The sequence below is a fragment of the Temnothorax nylanderi genome, unplaced genomic scaffold (assembly GCF_030848795.1).
Source record: "Temnothorax nylanderi isolate EJ_2023f unplaced genomic scaffold, tnyl_v1.0 TNYL_tig0020_pilon, whole genome shotgun sequence".
Lineage (NCBI taxonomy): Eukaryota > Metazoa > Arthropoda > Insecta > Hymenoptera > Formicidae > Temnothorax > Temnothorax nylanderi.
Window position 1 is genome coordinate 759,894 of NW_027249082.1, and position 22,284 is coordinate 782,177.

Below are 22,284 nucleotides of genomic sequence, written 5' to 3' on the forward strand. Positions count from 1 at the left end.
GAGGCAAATAGAACTTCCTGCGTAGGACGGGAGAGAGATCCTTCGCGGTAAAAATATCCCGCAACTCACTTCGGTAAGCTCTTTAGGAAGTAGGAAATTAGCTCACCGTGGAAAAATGACAGGCGGGCGGGGGAATGATCGATCGATGACGGTCGAAGGCCCCATAGAACACAGTACGCTGCGTGCCAGCGTACCCATTCAATGTGCGTTTTCCAGTCACCGATTTAGGACGCAAGCATGCCTTGGCAAATTCTTCTTATGATCGATTATGTCCTTTTCGATGCACATGCAATTTTTCGCTGTTGGGATAACAGCTGACGAGATTTTAAAAGCGACGTTAACGCCAGCGTTGCTCTTAAATACGTCGATCCGCCAGCAATATTGCCGGAACGTAAACTCGCAATTCGCTGTCGTGAATAGAGAGTACTAATAGAGATTAATCAGTTAACCGTTCTCGTGCTGGCTGAATTAAGTTTCTCGAAAGAATACTTCAGTGAGAAATTATATAACGGAATGCATTTACGTGAAAATTACATAAAAGCAAGAAGTTGTATCGTTTGATCTTCCGCGTGACAAGAGCTTGAGTAATCGGCTTGGGGCTGCCTCGTGTTATCGACGTATCTGACAAACTTTCTTTTTCATCGTCATTCATTCTCTGTCTCTTCCTCCGTGCCCTCGTGCGACTTCATCGAATATCGAAAACGTCACTCCTTTTGTTACACTTGACGTACTTCATTTGCAAATTCGTCGAAGCAAAACGATGCCAACTCGCTTTTATCGAAACGATTCGATAAAATGATAAATAGATAGATTTAAAATAATAAGTAACAATGTCAAATTGTTCTAATTAATTTAAATCGTTATACAATTAATAATAGTTACAATTACAGATTACCATTTACGGAATATATCTTCTTCACGTTTTCACGAAAATACACGCGCTTCTGCGGACACCGACCGCAATTTGGAAAGCACTGCGCGCAAAAATAATCCCTCGTGTGTTAAATATCATGTATGTAGAATTTACGAAACTCCCGCAAGCCCCATTCGATCATACGCGAATTCGACAGACACGTTCCGCAGCCAATTATTCCGGCCAATATCCGGAATCCCCGCGTCTGCGAAACGCAAACGAAAATGGAATGGAAACGAGTTGTTTTATTTCGGGCCGGCCGCCCGCGCCGCGCGCCGGCCGGGCCGGTGGTCGAATTAAGCGGATATCCTCGGGCTCACCTGCTCACTTATTTCGATCTCCTGCGGTGCTCGTCCACGAGAGTTACCCGGTGAATGATCTCCCGGTACGGTCCAGCCCGGACCCGGAACGACCGTTATTATTGCAGTTAGGCGAGCGCGGAGCATTGTCGAATTCATTAACGTCCAACCGCGCACGGACTTCTCGTTCCTCCGGCTTTATTTAGCGAACGATTAACGGCTCAAGAGCCGAACACGTTTGCTGGGCGTGAGCGTAAAATATTGCCACCACTATTAGTGCGATTAACGTTTCCGGCTGTATTGTCTGTGTGTGTGAGTGTGTGAGTGTGCCGAGTACCTTTCCCCGTATATACATACACATGCACTTTCGTATCTTGTAGTTACGCTTAGAATCCGAGAGCGTTTATCATCGCTGCGGCAAGATTTTTTCTAATTGCTATTCTTTGGTTTCTATTGATTTCCCGGTACCAATTATGCGGTAAATCGTGAGCATATTTCAGGAATTTCGGGTTTTCGAGAAAGGGAAGTTTTGTTGAATTAACTGTGAAAACGGAGATTATTTGTAGTTCCAAGTATCTTTCTTAAGCAATAATAAAGCGATTATCTAAAATGACACTGAACCGAAAATGGTAAATTTCGCTAGATTATAAAAAAAAACATTGAATTTGTAATCGAATTAAAAAACTTATCGTTTTTAATAAAATTAAAATATATACTTTTTTAATTAAAAAAGAATTAAAACCTCATTTTAAGTTATCAATTTAAACAGAGTTAGATTAACGCTGCTAGATTTATTTCACATATAATTTCGACTTGTCAGTTTTGCCATAGAAACGTACGGAATTATCAGACTAACTAATTAGTGAGCACTGAAATAGAAACTTATTTATTCACGAGGGGAGGAAATTTATATTCGCCGCGACTGCCAATGACAACACATTCGAAATAATAAGGCCAACAATAAAAGCATATCGGGAAGATAATTTCAAATATGAAACCAATTCCATTTTACATGTATTTTACATGTATTAGTGAACTAATAATAATAAAGCGCTGTTCAGTTAATTATACTAGTGTAATGCTAAATGTACTTCATGTGTGATATAATTTGAAATTTTCAATTAAAATGCTCGCTTGGCCGGAATTGCGGCTTGTTGCATCGCAAAAGAGAAATACATACCGGAAAATTTGCATATTTTCGGAATTAGTGTCTAAATAATTGTTTAATTTGACGATAATATCTTCGAGAGTTATCAAATAAAAATTACACAGAAATGTACGTGGATTGAATTATTCATTTTTTTTTTATAGATCCACTTTATTTCATTGTATTTTGTCGACGACTTTGAATGCGTATATTTTAGGTATTTATTCGCGCAATAATATCGGGAATATCACAGATTTTTTGCCTATAACAAAAACTGCGCTAATTAAATATAAATTCTTCTAATGGACGTTACGCTATACAGTTTATACAGAGTTTTGTTCAATCAATCTGACTTTTTAATCGGCTATCTCTCACGTCCTCTCTGTATATAAATTGTGTAACAATAATTTCAATAGCGAAAATGGACAAGGATAAACAAGCTCACAGTCACTTTTCGTTCGATACGCGACGTCATAGCAGTCGTAATTATCAGCATCCTCGAAATTCCTAAAACATACAATATTTCTCATTTTAAAAGTTATAATTTTAACAATGTGAACATATTATAATAAACTTAAAGTTAAAGTTAAAGTCGTTCGACAGATGCTAATATCAAAATTCATAAATGTCGATTTATTTTAAGACACGTTGAGAATATATTTACCTTAAAATAATTCGTATGGCATCCTCGATAATTGAAAATCCTGGAGGACTCAGTACCGTTTCCGCTTCACAAATTGTACGCAGAATGCATAATCGTCCGGGCAAGTTTTGACTGAAACAGATAACAACCAATGTTAATTAATTAAGTTCAACTTTATCCAAAACATGAGCAAAATTTCTGGAATGCCTGCAGGTATACATTTATCAGAAACCGTGCCCGCAATATTTAATGCATGTTCAATAAAATTTAATTATAAAATCAATATTTTATAAATATTTTAATACTTATTAAATAAATTGTAGCAGACCTTTCTCATCTACTCTTTATCTTGAACATTGCATATATGGGTCTGCTTTAATTTCAAATTTACAAAATAATTTGACAATAATAAATATTGTTCTTGCATAATTCATCGGACACTTAAAATTATACTTCAAATCTTATGCTTGACCGCTTTCAGGAATTTTTAAAAGCAATTTATATAAAACATAGTTTAAATAAAACAAAAATAATTTTCTTTTTACCTATTCAACGCTAATTCCAAATTGGCATAGAGCTCGCGTCTATGTCGCCGTTTTAGTTTAGATGGTCTTCTGTTCAAGGCTTTCCTCAAATCTTCCTGGCTAGGTATAGGCCATATCGTATCGAATTCCAGATCTAAGTTCCAGGTTTTAGGCTCATTAAGCTGAATAGCCTTTAGAAGGCTCAGGGTCATCTAAACAGGCAATTCGTATGCACCCTTCTCCATACAGAATATGAATAATAAAATTATTTGTCTAAGATTCGACAAAAGCAATTTAATCAAATTTAAATAAAAAATAATTATCTAGGGAAATATTTCTGAAGTGATAGAAACTTCGTTTTTTTTTTAAGTACATTAATAATTACAAAATAATTACAACGATATACCCTATATTTCCTTATACTTGCTAATAAGCAATTCGATAAATAAAGCACAATCGCCAACGGAAAACAAAAGAAACGCGCATTTCACATTTTATACGGTGCATGCACGAATAAATGCGATTTTAATAGAACGTGTTCGCTTTCAGGGTGATTTCTCATAAAAGCGCAGATTATCGCGGTAAAATGAGAAGCTCCACCCATCTAACTGATTTAACCGATCTCGACCTCCGCAGGGCAAGCGATGACACCCTCATAAAAGTCCAGCGTAACAAAAGATAACCCTCCCCCGCTCTGTGCCGCCCGTTGCGAACACCCGCGCCCGCGGCCGTCTGACTCACCACGAAGGCGCTTCCCTTTGGAAAAGTGAGCTCCCGTCTACGTCTGTGCAAAGTCTCTTCTGACCTTTGGCCAGCGGCACTTAAGTTGGTGTCATTACGGTGACATACCGCCTCCCCTAGGAGCAACAACGGATCCAGGATCACGGCGAGAATCAGGACGGGCCACGGGGCTCTCATTTCTCGGAATTATCCGGGTGAAAATCGCGATTTCCCCTCCGCGCGTCGCGCGGCCTCGGGCCAGCCCTCCCGGGAGGTCACGGGACGGAGAGCATTTGCAGAAAACCCGGGAACATCCTTCGCGGTTACGTCGAAATATTGCACTCACATTGCGCGCACACGCCACGGAAGCGACTCGCCACGGGACGGCGACGCGACGGCGACGCGACGGCGATCCTGTGTTTGCGCCGCGAATCGTCACGTTTGCTTCGACGAGAGACGATCTAATTCATCAACCGGATGGATATTTAAGTGACAACTTAACACTGCTGTGGCGGTTATCTGCGCTTGACTTTTCAACCGCGACCTGATGGTCATTGACCGAAGCTAATACAATTTTTCAAAACGTTTGTAAAAGAATCCTATCTGATATAAAATTTTTAATAATACACGTAGCTATAGATAACAGCATGAAGTAAAAAAGTGTGCTATTCGACATATTATCCCTGAAGATGTAGTTTAATTTAATCGTAGTTTTTTTACACAATATTTTATCACTGTATGCTTAAAATGAAAATTCTACCCGTGACGTACCTAGAGGTATGCAAAATATTCCCTCTGGACAGACATGTAAAATGCCATTAATTGCAGACTTCGTCTCTGCAATCGAGACATTTCTTCATCGATAACTTTTACGTATACTCCGCACGCGTGCGAGAATTGACCGCAAACGGGACGCGCTATCTATTTCGCGAATGTAAAATTGTTCCTAATGCTTAAGTCACGTATACGTCGTAAACGCGAGTTAAATTTTTCGTAATTTTTCAGTCCGGTACGCAAACTCGTGCAGAGGACTGCTCTCGCGGTTATGATAAGGTATGTGTCCCTATCTCATACGTGAACTACATATACGTTTTGCTCTGGCATATTTTATGTCGCGGTTGGATATCTTTCCGGTGGCAACGCGCAGAATAAATTTCAGTCCTCGTCAAGTTTTAATATCCCGCTCTGTGTGTGTGTATATGTACGGAGCATCTGTAAAATATATTTCAATATAAAAGAGAATATTCTAAAACTTAGGCAATTAATGCAGGTGTTAAGAAAAGTGGACTGAGAAATGGGTAATAGAGTGTTTCAATGAGCGTCAAGGCGGCGTAATTTGTGATTGCCTGTCTCGTTATAATCTCGCAAATTTCTTCATAAATAAAATTATTTAACGACCGAATCGATACTGATTTCCGAGCGTTTTCGCATTCATCGCGCTCGACGCAGACAGAGAGAAAGAGAGAGAGAGAGAGAGTACTCATTAATTTTCCGGGTCTCTCGTAGGCCATTAAAATCTGACAAGCTCCCCCATTGCGGAGTCCCCCGGCTTTTCCATGCTAATCTTGAAAAATCTCACGGAAAAGCGCGGCTGTTCTTTATGAAAGGTTCATCGGCTCTCCGTTTCCCTCCCTCCCCGCCGTCCAACCTTACCGCAACCACCGCCGGCGCGCTAGCTAGAGAGAGCCTTTAAATTTCGTAAATCTCGCGAAATATATTCAGGAATGGGCTGCCTGTTTTATCCAATCCCAAGGATCCGAGTGCTCTCTGACCATCTTCGCGGCTCCAATCTGCGAGGTAATTTCATTTTGGGCTTTCGGATCTCCTCGATCCCCTCCGCTCCTGTTCCTTCTTTTTTTTCTTTCTTTTTTCTTCTTCGTCCAAGCACGACGCGCTGCCGGTTCCACTGCTCCGCGGCCACTCTGCGCAGCCTTACGGGAGACCGCGTGATTTATCTGGCACTTAAAATCGAGCGATCTTCCCCGGGACTGCTGGTTAATCGCCACCGCCACGTAACGCGGAGAGAAACGCCATCGTAATAAGCGTGGTAATGGATTTATGGACTCTCGCGACGGACTTTTTCCTCGATGTCCTACCGGGATAAATGTCTGGAGCATCTCTTTTGTACTCGCGTTCCGCGACGCGTCTATCCTCAATAACGGTTTATTTCCTCGAGTACGCAACATAACGTCCGCACCGAAGTCCATTTCGCGCGAACATCCCGCGTCGTCATTAAGGTAATCAGTAGACGCGGGCTCGTCTGTTTAGCAGCTCGCAATAATAGGTCGCGTATCCGCGAAATAATACACGGCACGTTTCGCACAGCCGCGCGCGCGCGGCGGGTGTGCGCTTCCGGAGTACCGAGACATCCGTGATGCCGCCCGCGCGCGCCGTGCGTTACGGATTGCATTACGCCGTGTTTGCACGCGCAGCGACGGGGTAAGCTATCGTATATAATACAATTCCCCCTTCTGAGAACGTCAGCTGCGTGTAGTAGCAGCGAGTTTACGTCGCGTGTCATTAGCGCGAGTCGTCGTCAATTCGCGAATCGTAATCCCCGAAGCTGAAGCCTCCTCTCCCTGCCGGAATGCTGGGACATGACGTCGCGTTGTATCACTGCGGTCGAGTCTATCCGAAACTTCGCGCGCGTCGATTACTGGCTTTCCGCAAGATTACACGAATCTATACACACGTATTGGCGGAACATTAGTTTCTCGCTGAGGAAACATCAGCGTCAAATTACTCAAGGAAATCTGTAATTAACACTCATTGTCTCGAAGACATTTTGAGGATATCAACTCCTATAGCATCGAACGGTTCGTCATAAAATTCTGAATTCAATATCTATTCCCGATTAATTGAAGAACAAGATTTCCTTATTTATTACAACTGCAAAAACCAACAGGCTTTGTGTAAAAGTAATTTTACAATTACATTAATATCATTTAAAAATATTTGTTAAAAAGTGAATAACTTGCAACACAAAGTATACTGCAATTTGCACTTTGAAGACCCTCTCTCTCTCTCTCTCTCTCTCTCTCTCTCTCTCTCTTTCTCTCTCTCCACTCTGTGTTGAAAGTTCTGTTGTAATCCGAGCAATTTGGTAGTTACGAGGAAATTCCAAGAACGACGTCGACTGCATAATTCGAATTGCTGACGTCATTGTTGTCGACATTGTTGTCGATCTCATCACGTAGCGACGATTACAATTATTCGTTTTTACACCACAATATTTTACCCCCTTTTATCTCTCAACTAAAAGGACCGCGCGGCAGTTATTAGGAACGCTCTCAGTCCCAAAAGGAACATGCCTCTCTCTTTCTGCACAGCTTGCAATGCAAGTACAAGCTGTGCAGAAAGCGAGAGGTATGCCCATGTAGATTATAATTCACATCAAATAAAATTCACGGCGGACGTTTTTAAAATGCATTTTGAAATATTACATTATCACGTAATTTTATACAAATTCGTTATTGCATTATGCGTTAAATTTATCTCTTCGCCATTTCGTCATTCTTCGATACGACATTATCGATAATTTCTCAGATAATTAAATAAAATTACGCCTTTAACTTCAAAAATATTAATTAAGCATTCAATATCATTATATTTGAATAACTTAGAACTTAGAATTGCAAACTACCGCTAGTATTTTGCTACAGTTATAATCAGTTTCGCAAATCTCTTTACGCTAAGATAAAACAGTACTTCAAAAATATCTATTGCTATTTGCTTACACAAATCTTAGTCTAAATTTCATTGCTATTTGTAGTTGTGTAATTCATGTGTAATTCAAGCGCTCTAATAATCTAGAAGGGCCGGGAAAGGGAGAGAGAGTGCTTCGTGATGGCTGCTCGTTTCACATCTGCGTAAGATGATCACGCTTGATTGCGGCAATTCAGAAGACACCTGGACACTTGGCGTGCACCTCGTCGCAATTCTCACCCAAGTGGTACGTTCGCTCGTACTCGGTCATCGGATCGATGTCGTACCATCCTCCAGGCAGACTGCAAACATTAATTCGTCGCTTTAACTAACATCCGCCAAATTGACGTTCAAGATTTTAACAATTTAACCAGTCTTCGGTGCACAATACAACGAAGTGAAAAAATTTCGAAAATACGGCAGAGATCTATATATAATCTAACTTAATTCACACGGCTCACCTGAATATAGCGTGTAGGATCTCCTCGAGAAAGCTTCCCTTCCCGACATCCTCGCGCTTACGTCTGGCAGCCTTGCAGATCGCCTTGAGCACGCAGGCCTTACCGTCTTTTCCCTGGCTTCACGGTGGACAGAAGATGAGATACGACGGGAGAGGACGAAGGATTCGGGAGCAGCGAGGATCGTTGCTCGTTTATCATTATATCATCCTCGTTATCATTGTCGAGCTCGCCAAGAGTCGGCGGTCCATTCATTAAGTCCGCGATAATACCGGAGGGTAAAGGGGGGGGGGAGGGACGCGCGTTGATATTACCGAGCACGAAACCGAGCTCCACTGCAAACCCGGGGGTGGTTTACAATGAGCCCTCCCCTCGTTTCTCGCCCGCACGCCACACATCTGCTAAACAACCGAGCCCCGTAGTCCTTCCCCCTTCGGTCCGTGCTCTCTCTCTCTCTCTCTCTCTCTCTCTCACGCCGAGCAAATACCGGCAATTAGCCTATAGCTCCGCACAATTTGTATTAGAGCAACCGACCGCTTCTGCCATCCCCGGATTAACCCCACGACTCGACTCTTAACTGAAACTTTACTGATGTGTACGCGCGCCTGCAGTCAGCGGCAGAAAGCGTTTCGATCGAGGGTCGTCACCGTAATGAACGTGGGATACGTGTCTATCCGACGATCTGCGAAAATTAAGCAAAAGCGTGGGATGTGATTTATACCGAGAAGAGAGAATTTCCCTGACGCGGTGAACGTGATCGACGAACCGGAAGTGCTATTTTATTTTGAAATTTGACGAGACAAATCCTTTGGAATTAATATCTGAATTGCTGAAGTCCGTCGAGACGGGATCTCGCTGCGAGCTTTCGTCGGCTGGACCATGATAATTGATGAAACTTGACGATTGACGCGAGATCTAGGATTTATTGTATTTAACAAATTTTGACAGAGTTCTAACAGGAAGCTGTCGAGATAGACGGTGGATTAACAACAGTCTCTTCTTACAGCTTCTGTATCTTCTGCACATGTACCGTTTTGTCAAGTAATCTTCGCTTCGACCGGGTGACGGATGGAGCCACGATCTCGCGCAATCAAAATGAATAACGATCCCCTTTACTCCCGCGGATTGCTCGGCGAGGACATATCTTAAGACGCTCGGGCGACGGGCACGGAACCGCGCTAAACCGCGCAATCCCAACGATGAGTTTTGCTATCCGCGAAGCGAGACGTAGCGTGACGCGAAATAAAGCGTCGCAATGATCGCGCACGCGGCATCCTCCGAATAATGCAATTTCTCTTTTTCAGACGTAGCGAAGCGTCGAACAACGATCGCGACTCATATCTCCCCGTTGGTATATGCCTACGTGTTTCGGCGGCGCCGCGAGAGATTCTACCTTATTTTTTCTCTCGAATCGCAGAAACGATTCGGAACGTTTCGGCCGATTTCGAACGAGCTTCAATGTTTATACACGCACCCGTATATCATAGTATTAGTCACGATCGCCGTGACAACTGAATTTATTTGTACGCGGCGAAGCGCGGCATCGGTACAACGTTTTGCAACGACAGATATGTCGAAAATCCGATTAAGTCAGAAATTACATCAAAATACATGTTATCAATTTCAATGGAACTGTCAGCCGGTTCAATCGCGGCGCGAATATAATTGCTCCTATAACAATTGCCGAGACCCCGGAGTGGAGCAAATTGTTTCCACTAAGCGTTCGATAAATCGAGTGCGAGCCGACGATGGTTCTTCCGCGATCACCTGTCCCTTGATTCCGACCGATCGATCATTTAATTTGTAACTTCGCTTCGTCGTCGTTGCACAAGAACGATTCAATTAACTTTTTTTTTTACGCGTCGAGAGTAATCCTGTATTAAAAGGAGCAGCGAGCGAAGTGAATCTCGTCGGCCTCGTTTTCGTCGCACAAAATAGCCACGCTTGAAACAGCGCGAAGAGTTGCGATCATTGCGAGAGGCTTCTTAATCCGTGCCCGCTTAATGTGCTCGTAAGCGCTCGACAACTGTGTCCGCTGTGAAACGCGGGAAACGTTGCTGGAGCGGCCGAGCGAGCGCGGTTTTACGGCATTACTGCGTCGTCGGTCGTACCTGAATCATCGCGTCGTTTCCCTCAAGACCATTTTCCGGCCACGAGCGACGAAAGCGCGCCGCTTAATCCGCTCGCCGCTCGAATGACCGTTTAAGAGCGTTTCCCTGCCACTTCATCCTTCATCGGCCGTGAAATACATTCGTCCCGCGTGTTTCGTCCCGCGAGTTATATGGATTGACGCAGGTGCAACCTGGTTTATTACAGTCACGCACGCGGAGCTTTGCGAGAGTAGATTCTTAGGTTCTCCCGCGCGAGAGACGTCGGTGTCGATTACACGTCAGCGGTTGCCGGGTGACGGCCCGTTTTAAACTTCCGGCACGCTATGATTTTTCCTCCGGATCGATCGCCTCTAAACGATGAGACGTCTCGCTTTGGGGAAACAGAAGCGTTTTCCGCGACGCAGATGAGAAGGCAGCTTTCCAATAACGGGGTTCGCGCGTCTATTTTTCTTCGTGAACCGGGAAAAGCGGCGAACTTGCCCGACAAGCTCGCTGAAACAAAAATCTCGTCGATAAGTCTCACCCTTCGCCCGCGTTCGATAGAATTACCATTTTTCCATCAGAACCTCCCACTTGGTGGAGGAGGACAAATCTGATCAGTAGAGAAGAATGAAATAGACTCAGACGCGATATAAAGTGATGAAATATTCGATTTTCCTGCCGAACGGCGAAGTATGTCGTAATCGTTGCAATAGCGATTCATATTTTTCCTCGTCGCGCGCGCCGAAGGATAAGTTTTCATTTCCCGCGTTATTGGAATAATTCGCGTGATTTCTTTTTTTTGTATACAGACCGCGCGATCGTCGGTAATTCATACGGAATGAGAAAAGTGGAGAAACGCGGTCCTCCCTGCCTCCCCAGTCTTTGTGTCCACCTTTCTTACTCACGTTCTCAGCATTAGCTCCACTTTACGGTACAGCTCTCTTCTGCTCCGACGATGATAAACCTCGGCTGGCTTCCCGTACAGCACGGTATTTCTATAGGGTAGTTCCCACGCCAGCCCGGCGGTAACACCAATAGTAAACATTCCTTGGGGCTTCGAAAACGTGCTGATGGTTAGACAGTATACAAGCTGCGTAATAATAATAATGGAATAATGGAAAAGTGGAAGAAAGTTAATGTCAAATTAAATTTCGTTAAATCACAAATAAGGATTAATTGCTTTTAACTGTCGAGAGAGAGAGAGAGAGAGAGAGAGAGAGAGAGAGAGAGAGAGAGAGAGAGAGAGAGGAGGGGAAAGAGATTATTAATTACTGATTAATTAACTCTTGTACAGTATATTAATTAATTTGCTCAAATAACAAATTATTTTAATGTTATTCAGAGCGTGCGTGTTTTAATTCGGCAGCGACACGTTTCACATATTAATTTGAAACTAATTATATATATTACGGATCAATATTCCTCCCTTTCATGAAGTTTGTTATTATTCTATGTTATTACTCTGCTTATTAGAGTCTTTTTAAACGTTACGCATAAAGGGAGTTCCGTTTCATTTAGCATATGAAACTTCCCCCGAGCTAAACTGTATCGAGAGTTTATGTTGCGCCATAATATACAACTTCTCGCTACGAAACTTCCACAAGCTCGTATCGACCTGTCTGGCGCATTTCGCGCAAAAACATGAGAGAGGACGAAGATTTCATTTTAATAACGAACCCCCCCGGATTCGAAAGCGAGCGTAACAGGTGCGTTTACACTCCCCCCTACAATTTCCAAGTTTATACATTACAAATTCGCAAAACGAAAACTCGACACGAAGAGGATATAGTAATCGCGAACGGCGAGCGAAAGCGTTTTCCTTATCGAGATACACGCGATACCGTGTAAAATAAAAGTTTATCTTACTTGAACGTTGCTGCCTTGCGGGAACACCAGGTAATTAAATCCAACGTCTTCCAGATCTCTCCCGGATCTCACGAGCGAGTCGTTCGTGAACGTCGTCGATGTTGCCGATTCGCCGAAGCGACGCGCGAAAACGCCGAGCAGAATAAAGTGGCGGAGATGATTAATCAGCATCGCGCGGGTACGAAAATTTCGTGCTCCATCGAACGGAGCTAAAGCGTTAATCCTAATGACAGAATGGGGCTTGAGTGCGTGCGACTGTTGCTTGTTCTCGAGAACAAACGCTAACGAACTGTATCCGTCTGTGTCGAAAAGCAACGGTATTCCATTAGTGTTCTAATGACGAGTAAATGGAGAATAATTTAACTCTGTTCTTCGTCTCTCTCCGGGGAAGGTAGGAAAGTTTAAGAAAACTTAGGGTATTTTGCATAAAAACGTTGTCACGTAGATTAATTTACGCGACTGAATAATAAAATTAAGAATATGGAATATCTCTAATGCAAAAGTGCATTTTGTAAGTACTTCGCGCGAACATTTCGCATATAACATTAACTATTACGTTTGTTCGTAGCTTTAGCAACTATTTTCTTTCTTCTTTTTATTAAATTTCTTTAAATCTAGCAAGACTATTTATTTAATACTTAAATCACAATTGCCTAAATATTATTATCTATAATAATATTTCACAATAATTCAATAAAATGTAATTAGTAGTATCAAGCAACAAGAATAATTATTAAATTAACATTTTAATTGGTTATCGATTACTAACGTAAACGATAAGCTGATTAAGCATTAACCTGATTCGAATTACTGTCAACAGAGCAACAATACATATTTTCGAAACACGATGCGACATTTTAATTTATTGCAGAGGACCGGCAACACACCGGAAGAGTCGTCTTCAATTTACTCGCTTAACAAATATCCAACATTCCGCAGATAACAATGTACACAATTATTAACTATCCTCCTATACGTTTTTAGATCTCGCGGCGCACGTTCCCGCAATTAATTTAATTATCTTTCGGATAAATTTCCGGCTAAAATAACTATAACACTAAACCGAGCGCGCGGCATATTATCGAATCAGATGCATACCGGCAATCTAATTTAGGCCGAATGTATTACCTGTATCGCGAAATTATATCGAGCGCGATGTGCAACAAAAGCGGAATACGCGCGTGAATGTAATCTAAATGCGGTAATAACTGTGTGGCCGAGTTGAGGTAAAAATTTCACGCTGAAATTACCTGATTAACAATTTCCATGATGATGACAATTATTACTTTTACGCGATACTTTGACGCGTTACAACCGGGCGAGTCATTGTCTCAGGATTTTCCGGTAGTTAGTTACGAGCACTACGTCAAGTGGCCGCTGGGCCACCTTGTTAAACATCGTTAATAAACAAGCTTACAGTTGCGCGGCAGAATTTCATCAAGTAAATACAATTATGTGCTTACATTTGCGACTATAGTTTGCCGCGTTCGCACGTGACAAATACCGACGAACGGAACGCGAGGACTGAGTGCTCGCATGAGGAATGCAAAATGTTCGCCGAACGCATATCGATTAGACGTTCGTTACAATACGAAGATATATTTGGCATATTTTATTTCCATTGAAAAGGAGAGGAAAAAAAACGAGCGAGAGAATCAACCGTCGGACGCTCCGTCCGGAGCACTCTACAGAAATGAACCATAAATCGACGAGAGCCCGGGCGACGGTTTTATTAATGCAAAACGTCGTGAAATTATTCGAAACCGCGCCGAAATGAATTACACGTTGCGGAAGTAATGTAATGACCGATATAGAATATTCATGGGTCGAAAGCCTCGCGCGAAACTTTCTGAATTTAATCCCGGAATCGTCGTTGATGTTAAATAATCGCTTATTGTCGCGACCCTTCAACGTGCATGGCGGCTGGCGAAAAATGCTGTATTGTTATTAAAAACCGCGTAAATACTTGCGACATACTTGCAAACTTGATTAATGCGAATGTGAAAATTCATGTAAAAATAGAATGTGGAATGTTAAAAAAAGCGAACGGCTTATCGATTATATATTTCATATTGGCTTTATACATATATTATATTATGTTTTTATTATGTATATTTATATTATTGTATATATATTATGATTTTGTAATTATCTGAGCTATTATAAAACAATTTTGTACGTATGCAATAAAGTTATTATTAATAAAGATTTTTTTTACCTAACTGGCTATCTTTTGTCTTAATTACAATCGTCACGACGAGTGTCATTTATTGTCGTGTGTTACTAACACAACGGCAAATATATACGTGACAGGTAGATAAAATAAAACTAAAATTAACATATACTTAATTAATACGTTAAGCTAAAGATATTTTACAAATAATTTTTTTTAACAATAGACAAACTCAAATCTTATACGAATATAACGTTGCACGAACTTATCTCTCTGCACGCAGCTAAGTCTCTTCTCATTCAATGATTCAATAAAGAACGACGACCGTTTTATCAGTCGTCAGTCTGACACGTCGCGGAATGAGGGCGCGAAGCCACCGAAACGTCAGGCAGAAAAATCGCCGCGGAACGGGCCGGCTGCCAGAAAAACTTCGCCGCGGCTTCGCGGCAAGTTTCCCATCAGATTTGCGTTCCGCAGTTCGTAGAACAGCGCGATGAAAGGTCTGTCGCAGCTTCTGCCGCAGCAGCTTCAAAAGTCCACGTCGTAAATGGAGTGCCGACACGTGGGATACAACCGTTCGCAGTTTCCGCCCGCCTCGTATGCGCGATCGTAAGCGCGGTCCCCGGATCGCTCGAATCTGGCACCGTCCCTTGGCAATCTGCGAACAGAATCGTTCGTCGCCGAGCGATGATCCCCTCCGAATTATATTCTATACATTTCCGCATTTTCGTTCTCCGCGCGATTAACTTAAACTCGCGTTTCATTTCTTAATTAAAGTGTAATGGCTGGTTGAAATTAAAATTCGAGAGGAGCTTCGCGCGCTGTTCTCGGAAAGAACGAATTCGATGCTTTTGAAGGAAATCGGAGTCTCTTTACTTACGTGAAAATTGCGTGGAGGAGCTCTTGGACGAAGGATCCCGTGCCTATCCGGGAAGGATCTCGCTGGCCTGCCTCGCAGAGTGCCCTCATCACGCAGGATCTGCCGTCGAAGCCGGCGCTGCCGATGAAGTTTAATTTAAGAGCATAAACTTTGACGACGGCTCGGCTTACGCGGGGCTTTCTCCCCCCGCGCGAGAAAACACAATCACGCTCGAGACAATCCCGTTCCGCGATCGCCGTTAAAGGTAATTACGTTTTTATAACGCGTAACAGCCGCGAGTCGCGTAAAGCGTCGAGAATGCAGATATTATCCGAGCCGTGTCGCGATTTACATTCGCCATAAAATTAACAATAAGTCGTTTTTCTAACCGGTAAACTTACCGCATCGAATCGCGCCGTTTCGATGAATAAATTTCCACAATTGGTCTATATTTCCACAATGGTTCGTTGCAGACAACGCGCGTAATAATTCGCATTTACATTTTTATCTGGTCGAAAGGGGGGAGGGGAAGGGATAAATTTTTTTCATGTTCGAAACTGTTTCAGACATATTCAGCCGCGATGTACTTCTCGTCAACCCGAATACACGCTGAAAGATCGGTTGAAAAATGCGGAATAACGGCACGACACACTCACGATTGCAAGAAAGCCTCCATTTTCGGATATACGACGCTCCGGCTTCTACGGTGAAGCAAATTCGATATCTTTGAGTCGACCTTACTCGGAAGTTCCCAGGCTAAGGCAGCTGTCAGTCCCAGCACCAAATCACCGTCTCGGCCGTACGCTCCGATAGTCAGACAATACACTAACTGGAAAATACACGAAACATCCGCGTGCAAATTCAGTTTTCCGCGTAAATTTCGCAGACCTGCAGGCGGGCACGAGCGGGCGGCGCTTTACTTTTCTACTTTATCCGTGTACCGAAATCTGGGGGAGGCGATAAAATTTCGAAGATATACAAAACGTTTGCCAAGTACTTGGCCGAATTTACGTGACGACTGTTTGATTTTTTAATACAGTGCTCTAATGCAATCTTGCTTGAAATGGTCTAACGAACTCCTGCATTGTGGAGAAACGTTCTTAAATATTAATTCAAATTTACGGGAATTGTTTAATGCCAATACACTGTATATATATTGTGGAACCTATACGTTAGAAACATTTTATAAATGAGAATTATCGGAACAATCCTCGAATTACTGAAAAGAAATCGATACTAAACATGTCCTTTTTTAAGCATTACTTAAACATATTTACCTGAAAATTACTACCGTGCGGAAAAATCAAGTACCTCTTAGGCCGCGACAAGATTCTGGGCGTGACATCGACTCCCGTTGCGTTCTCATGAACGATCGTCGAGCCGGCGAAGAAAATCAACCAATTCAAACACCCGACAAGAAAAGAAAGCCGGTGGTCTGACATAACTCTCACACGGCAAAGCGTTAACGTTTTCTCGGATCATATGTGATCACCTACGGAAAGCGGAGTATCGAAGTCACAAAGGAACGAAAATCCCGAAACCTGAGACGATTTTCCGTCAACGAGAAAACACAAAGCTTTACTTGATAAAGTTCCGTTGCAAACTTACGAAAACTGATATCGCGGGTGAACCGAGCTCTTTTACCGCGCGTTAATTAATAACAAAAATCACACGTGATTAAAATTAATGAGATTCGATATATAGGACGTTTCGTCGTCGATCGACGTCAGCGGTTTATCACAGATAGCCGTCGTTATACTAGCGATCGCGATCAGCGGACGATAAGTACGAAGATTTTGACAGGCGATTCCCGTTAACGGTAACGGTGAACATCGCGTGCTCTTCCGCGATTTAACGGACTCGCGTCCGCATCCCGATGATTCCTTGGCCAAACGGAGCAGTCGTCTATTTGTACGGCGTGTTATTCACTCTTACGCCGTTTAAACACAGCTTCGCGAGAACCGGGAACAGAGACGTTACCGTTCCCGGTTATTACCGCCACGGAGCGCGCGCGGTTTCCGCGGTACATTTTTTTCCCCGTTTACAGCACGCGCCTTAATGGGAGGGCAAACGAGCGTAAACACGGCATCGCTGTCGGAAAGAAAGCGAGGCATTTGTACCTAAGTAACCTTGAATCGGAGCATTGAACCGAAATGTACGCAACACAATGAGGAGCGGTAAATATAAATGTAATTTGCACGAGTAACTGTAAAAAAAAAATTATGAAGATTATTCTAAATAAATACATAAGTCTCTTCCTTACAAACGGATTAACAATCCTGATATCAATTTAATCTGACAGAGGACGAAGCTCAACCACTACAAGATTAATCTAATGGCAAAGCGTGATATAGAATAATTAATTTTAATAGGAAGTCTCAGACTATCCGATAGCGCGATCGATATTCCGTCCTTTTAAAGCACCCGTATTGATTGTGATCAATATCGAGAAACATTAGAGCAATATACGCCTGTATTTTTAATTTAATTGCCTCAAAATTATTACAGTTGAATTTAGTAGTAAATTTTCTGATTATACTGATAGAATAATTCAAATACAAATATAAAACAATTTTAACAAAATTCTTAGAACTATTCATTGAATAATCGTTCGTGTAGCTTAAGTTTATAGCCACCTAGCGGCCCAAACTCCGAATCTATGAGTCACGAAATATTCAGGCATTTATTTACAGTAATATATAGAAAAATATTTAATAAAAATTGCGCTTATATATATTGTACGAAGCACTCGAAAATTGCTCGAGAAATATCCCAAATCCCAAATCCCAATTCTCAAATCCCAAATCCCAATTCCCAAATCCCAATTCCCAATTCTCAAATCCCAATTCCCAAATCCCAAATCCCAAATCCCAAATCCCAAATCCCAATTCCCAATTCCAAATTCCCAATTCCCAAATCCCAAATCCCAAATCCCAATTCTCAATTCTCAATTCCCAAATTCCAAATCCCAAATCCCAAATCGAGAAATATCCCAAAAACGTATAATTTTAATTTATATAAATTTTGAATTGCTAAAATAATTACTATTGAAATTAATAATAGTTTCCTGGCAGTCACAGGCATCAATTTGATTCTAAATGTGAGACTCTATTAATACAATACATTTTTAACTATTTTAATATAAATTAAATCAAATTCAATTTATACAAATCAAATTGCTATAAAGTTAGATTCGCGTATGTTTCTACTCTTCTTTTGAAATCTCTCATCTCTATCACTTTTATACGAAAGAGGAAATTAACTCTTAGGATGTAAATTAAATTAACGTAGGTAATAAATTATGGCACAAAAAGAATGAGATTGTAATTAAGAAAAATTAACACCGCTTTTACGTCATATCTATTTAGCGAATGAGTTTCACTTTCCAATCGTATCACTTTGTAAGCAATTACAAAAATTGCAAAGCATGTTGCATCTCGATTCTTGAGGCATGTTTACCAGTCGGCAGTATTGCTCGACTGTTTCATATGTATGTACACCGTTGAGAACTTTTATCCCGAGGTAAAATGCAGAGCACCGTGCAAATCCCCGCGCGGATACAACTCTGCAAATTGTGTCCGCAATTAAGAAAGTACGGAAGGAAAGTCAATAATTAGTCTACGCTCTTAAAGTTCCCGAAGATTCCTCGATTCCTCCTTAAATACTTCATTAATTAAGGACTCGAATATTTAATCGGCTGATAGAAGAACGATACATGTTGACTTCCCGCAAAAGAAAGCTTTGAAATGATCGAACTATTATCGGATTATTGTTAGAATCAGAAATTATAATTTATCTCATTAAATTTTTTGTACATTTTACGCACATTTATTAAAGAAAGAAACAATAAAAATTCTCTGAGATATATTTTTGTTTGAAAGAAACTTTGTCCCTCAACGTTTATAATTGAAACAGTGCATATTTATCTGTCTTCAATAAATTCATTATTTAGTTGTACGTTAAAAATTGTACGTTAAAAAATACATACATAATAAATTAAAAGAATGATGCTTTGAAATGTTGAAAATATATTCTGAGAAATTTTAATTAATTCTTTCTTGATTAAAAATGTATCTCTTATTGTCCTTGTACAATTATCAATGGAGCATACAAACAGGGATTCATGATGCAAAATATCGCGGGATAAACAGGCGAGACGAGCAGCAGAGGAATTATCATTTAATTCCGCTTGAGATTTTCCGGTCTATTTCGCCGTCAATTTCATCCTCTATGCCCTTCGTCATTTCCGGCGAGCTGCCGGAATTCATCAGCAAGCCTCCCTCGCGTATATTCGTCGCGGCCGAATTTTTTTTGTGCTCCGACCTCCGTCGTCGCGCACATAATGCCAAAACCGAGCTAACCGTGCCCCTCCGTTTTTTCTTCGCCGACCCCTGTGTACCGTGTCCCCGTTGCGGCGGAGGTGCGCGGCGCCGGTTCGTTAATTGCATACGGGAGTTGCGCGCGCGGCCCGGCCGGTTCTCCAACAAGAAAACCGTAGAGCATTCTAAATTAATGCTTTTCGTTAACGCGCGGCCCACCGGGATCCGCCAGACGCAATTATATCGCGTTTCCCGCTGGAATGTGCGACAATCCCGGCGACGGCTGCCCGCCGGGATAACGCGCGGAGACAAGCACGAGCGATTTAAGAGAACGCGAGGGAGAAGGAGGGGAGTGGGGGATGCTCGATGCGCATTGTCTCGCGCGTGCCAGTCCGCGATTATCGCTCGTCGGAACTCGGAACAATCGCAGATTGATTTTACACGAGGTCGTCGAATCCCGCCGGGCTGCCGAGCGCGAACGAGACCGGCCCGCGAGGGGGATAGACGTGAAAACGCACTTGCTACGTATACATAATGGAAACCACCGCGATTGTGGCACGCAAACTGCCGCGCGGAGGGGCGCGAAGGGGAAGAAATTCCTTTATCGCCTCCCCCTTATCGATTCCCAACACGTTGTGTCGATGATACTTTCAACGGAGTATTTTATCGCCGCACGCAACCGTCTCGTCCCGTAATGTCAACATTATCTGTAGCAATCTTTTTCAATTTTTTTCCCTCTCTTTTTTCCCATTTGAAGGAATCAGTCGTTTTCGAAAACCCTTTCGAGATACCTTCGCAGCTCTGACAATTTTCCACACAGTTATTGTTGCGGGAAAAAAAGGAATTTTAATAGTCCTCCCATTGGGAAAGTTACTATAATTCTCCCGATATTTCGTTACACGTGAAATAAATAGAAACACAATATATGACACGCCCAGGGGAGTTATATGTTACATCTGCCATGTGTTAAGCAATTGATTAATTTATAATAAAAGTTTCGGCGCTCCACTTCTCGATATCTCTTTATTACCTGCACCGTTCGATTATCCTCGTTAACGTTCGCTCAAAAATAATTATCGGGGAAAAAAATTAAGCGAGGAATTCCTCGCGATATAAAAAGCAGCCCGGTATGCGAAATTAACAATTCATATTCTCGATCGTTAAAATTTGCGCCGGTAGATTCACCTTTGACGTCCTTATTTCAATGCGGGCTCCCTACCACGAGAGGCGAAGCTCGAAATAATTACATCGCGAATTCATTTACGTGCTAATAAAGTGGTCTTATTACAAGGCCGTATTCGCTTGTAATGAAATAGACTGTGTCACGGGACCTATCGTCGGGCAACAATGCACCGCAATTAAAAAAATGCATTTACAGGAGAAGTCTCCTTGTTACCACACAATTTCATAAAAGCAATGCAACAAAGAAACGTACTTTAAACGAAACATTTTTCACGTAATTATATGGAACATAAAAATAAAGCAATTTTTAGAGTCAAATATGTACATCAGTTACATTAAATCAAGATACTAATTAAGGATTACAAATCGTATGTAATAAAATATAGACGGTAGAAAGACTTGAATATTAATTTCAAATTCAAGAAAATTTCAAACCTGATTTCTCTTTAAATAATTTTCATCGTTACATGTGTGAGGTTTATCGCGCCGGAGAATTAGATACTGCGAGTTTGGCTCATTAGCGTAATTGTAATGACGATGATTGTAGCTTGACTCTTGAATAATATGTGTTTGCGCTGGCAAATGGCGGACGCAAAGTGGGGCATTTTTTTAATTGTCAGATAGTCGCGCGATAGTCCGAATTAATGCTTTTCGCTGGAACCGGACCAGCGCGGCCCGCGAGTAGCAATTATAATCGTCCTGTCGCAGGATATGACAAGCGGAGACGAACGATACGAGAGAAAGCGAGAGAGAGAGAGAGAGAGAGAGAGAGAGAGAGAGAAGAAATAATGCGCGAAACGAGAACATTTTTTTTTTGCGGTAGCTATTACGAAGACAAATTAATAACGCCGGAGGCCGTATATAACGCCCGGTAGAAATATCCTTTCGCTCATTTTTTGTATACACGCTTCGTCCCCTTCCGAGCCTTCTCCTTTCTGGTCTTTTAGCCAAACGTATATTTTTACTACATTTAGTCAGCTGACGTACCACCATATTTTACTACTTACCGTGTCTGGTTTCCCGGAATAATTCGAGTGCGGTTTTGCTGCATGACAAATGTTTCATTAACCGCTGTCATTTCTCATAATGCCGTCCAGTGATAACTACAGGAACAATCGGGCGTGGGAGTGAGGTAGGTCCTCGAGCGTTCTTGCAACACCCGTACTTATTCCAATATGAAAAATGGAATCTGCTACAAAGACCGCTAACTTTTAACCGTTGACATGACATTTCTCATGTCACGTTGAATATAGCTGTATTTTTACTTCATTCGTTTTCAATAAACACATTTATTTACAACATTGTCACTATAAGCAACATTTCATCATTTGTAATAAGCTAATCTTCTCGCCATGTCGAAAAAAAACCAGCAGTTCGGTCTTC

General features: G+C 41.9%; 3 protein-coding genes across 3 annotated transcripts; all 3 read right to left on the reverse strand.

Annotated features, from left to right (window-relative positions):
- Window positions 1–2,119: 2,119 nt before the first annotated feature.
- LOC139769053 (uncharacterized) lies at window positions 2,120–4,539 on the reverse strand. The gene is made up of 5 exons (XM_071699812.1): window positions 4,107–4,539; window positions 3,933–3,948; window positions 3,548–3,738; window positions 3,024–3,134; window positions 2,120–2,866 (listed from the first exon to the last, which is right to left on the reverse strand). Exons 1-5 carry the CDS (start codon window positions 4,442–4,444, stop codon window positions 2,731–2,733), a joined length of 792 nt encoding a protein of 263 aa, XP_071555913.1. The 5' UTR covers window positions 4,445–4,539; the 3' UTR covers window positions 2,120–2,730.
- Window positions 4,540–8,061: 3,522 nt separating this feature from the next.
- On the reverse strand, window positions 8,062–12,539 carry LOC139769065 (uncharacterized). The gene is made up of 4 exons (XM_071699821.1): window positions 12,369–12,539; window positions 11,408–11,592; window positions 8,413–8,529; window positions 8,062–8,253 (listed from the first exon to the last, which is right to left on the reverse strand). Exons 1-4 carry the CDS (start codon window positions 12,537–12,539, stop codon window positions 8,145–8,147), a joined length of 582 nt encoding a protein of 193 aa, XP_071555922.1. The 3' UTR covers window positions 8,062–8,144.
- A 1,987-nt stretch (window positions 12,540–14,526) lies between these two features.
- On the reverse strand, window positions 14,527–21,979 carry LOC139769054 (uncharacterized). The gene is made up of 5 exons (XM_071699813.1): window positions 21,909–21,979; window positions 16,678–16,846; window positions 16,057–16,229; window positions 15,422–15,538; window positions 14,527–15,199 (listed from the first exon to the last, which is right to left on the reverse strand). Exons 1-5 carry the CDS (start codon window positions 21,977–21,979, stop codon window positions 15,070–15,072), a joined length of 660 nt encoding a protein of 219 aa, XP_071555914.1. The 3' UTR covers window positions 14,527–15,069.
- Between the last annotated feature and the right edge of the window lie 305 nt (window positions 21,980–22,284).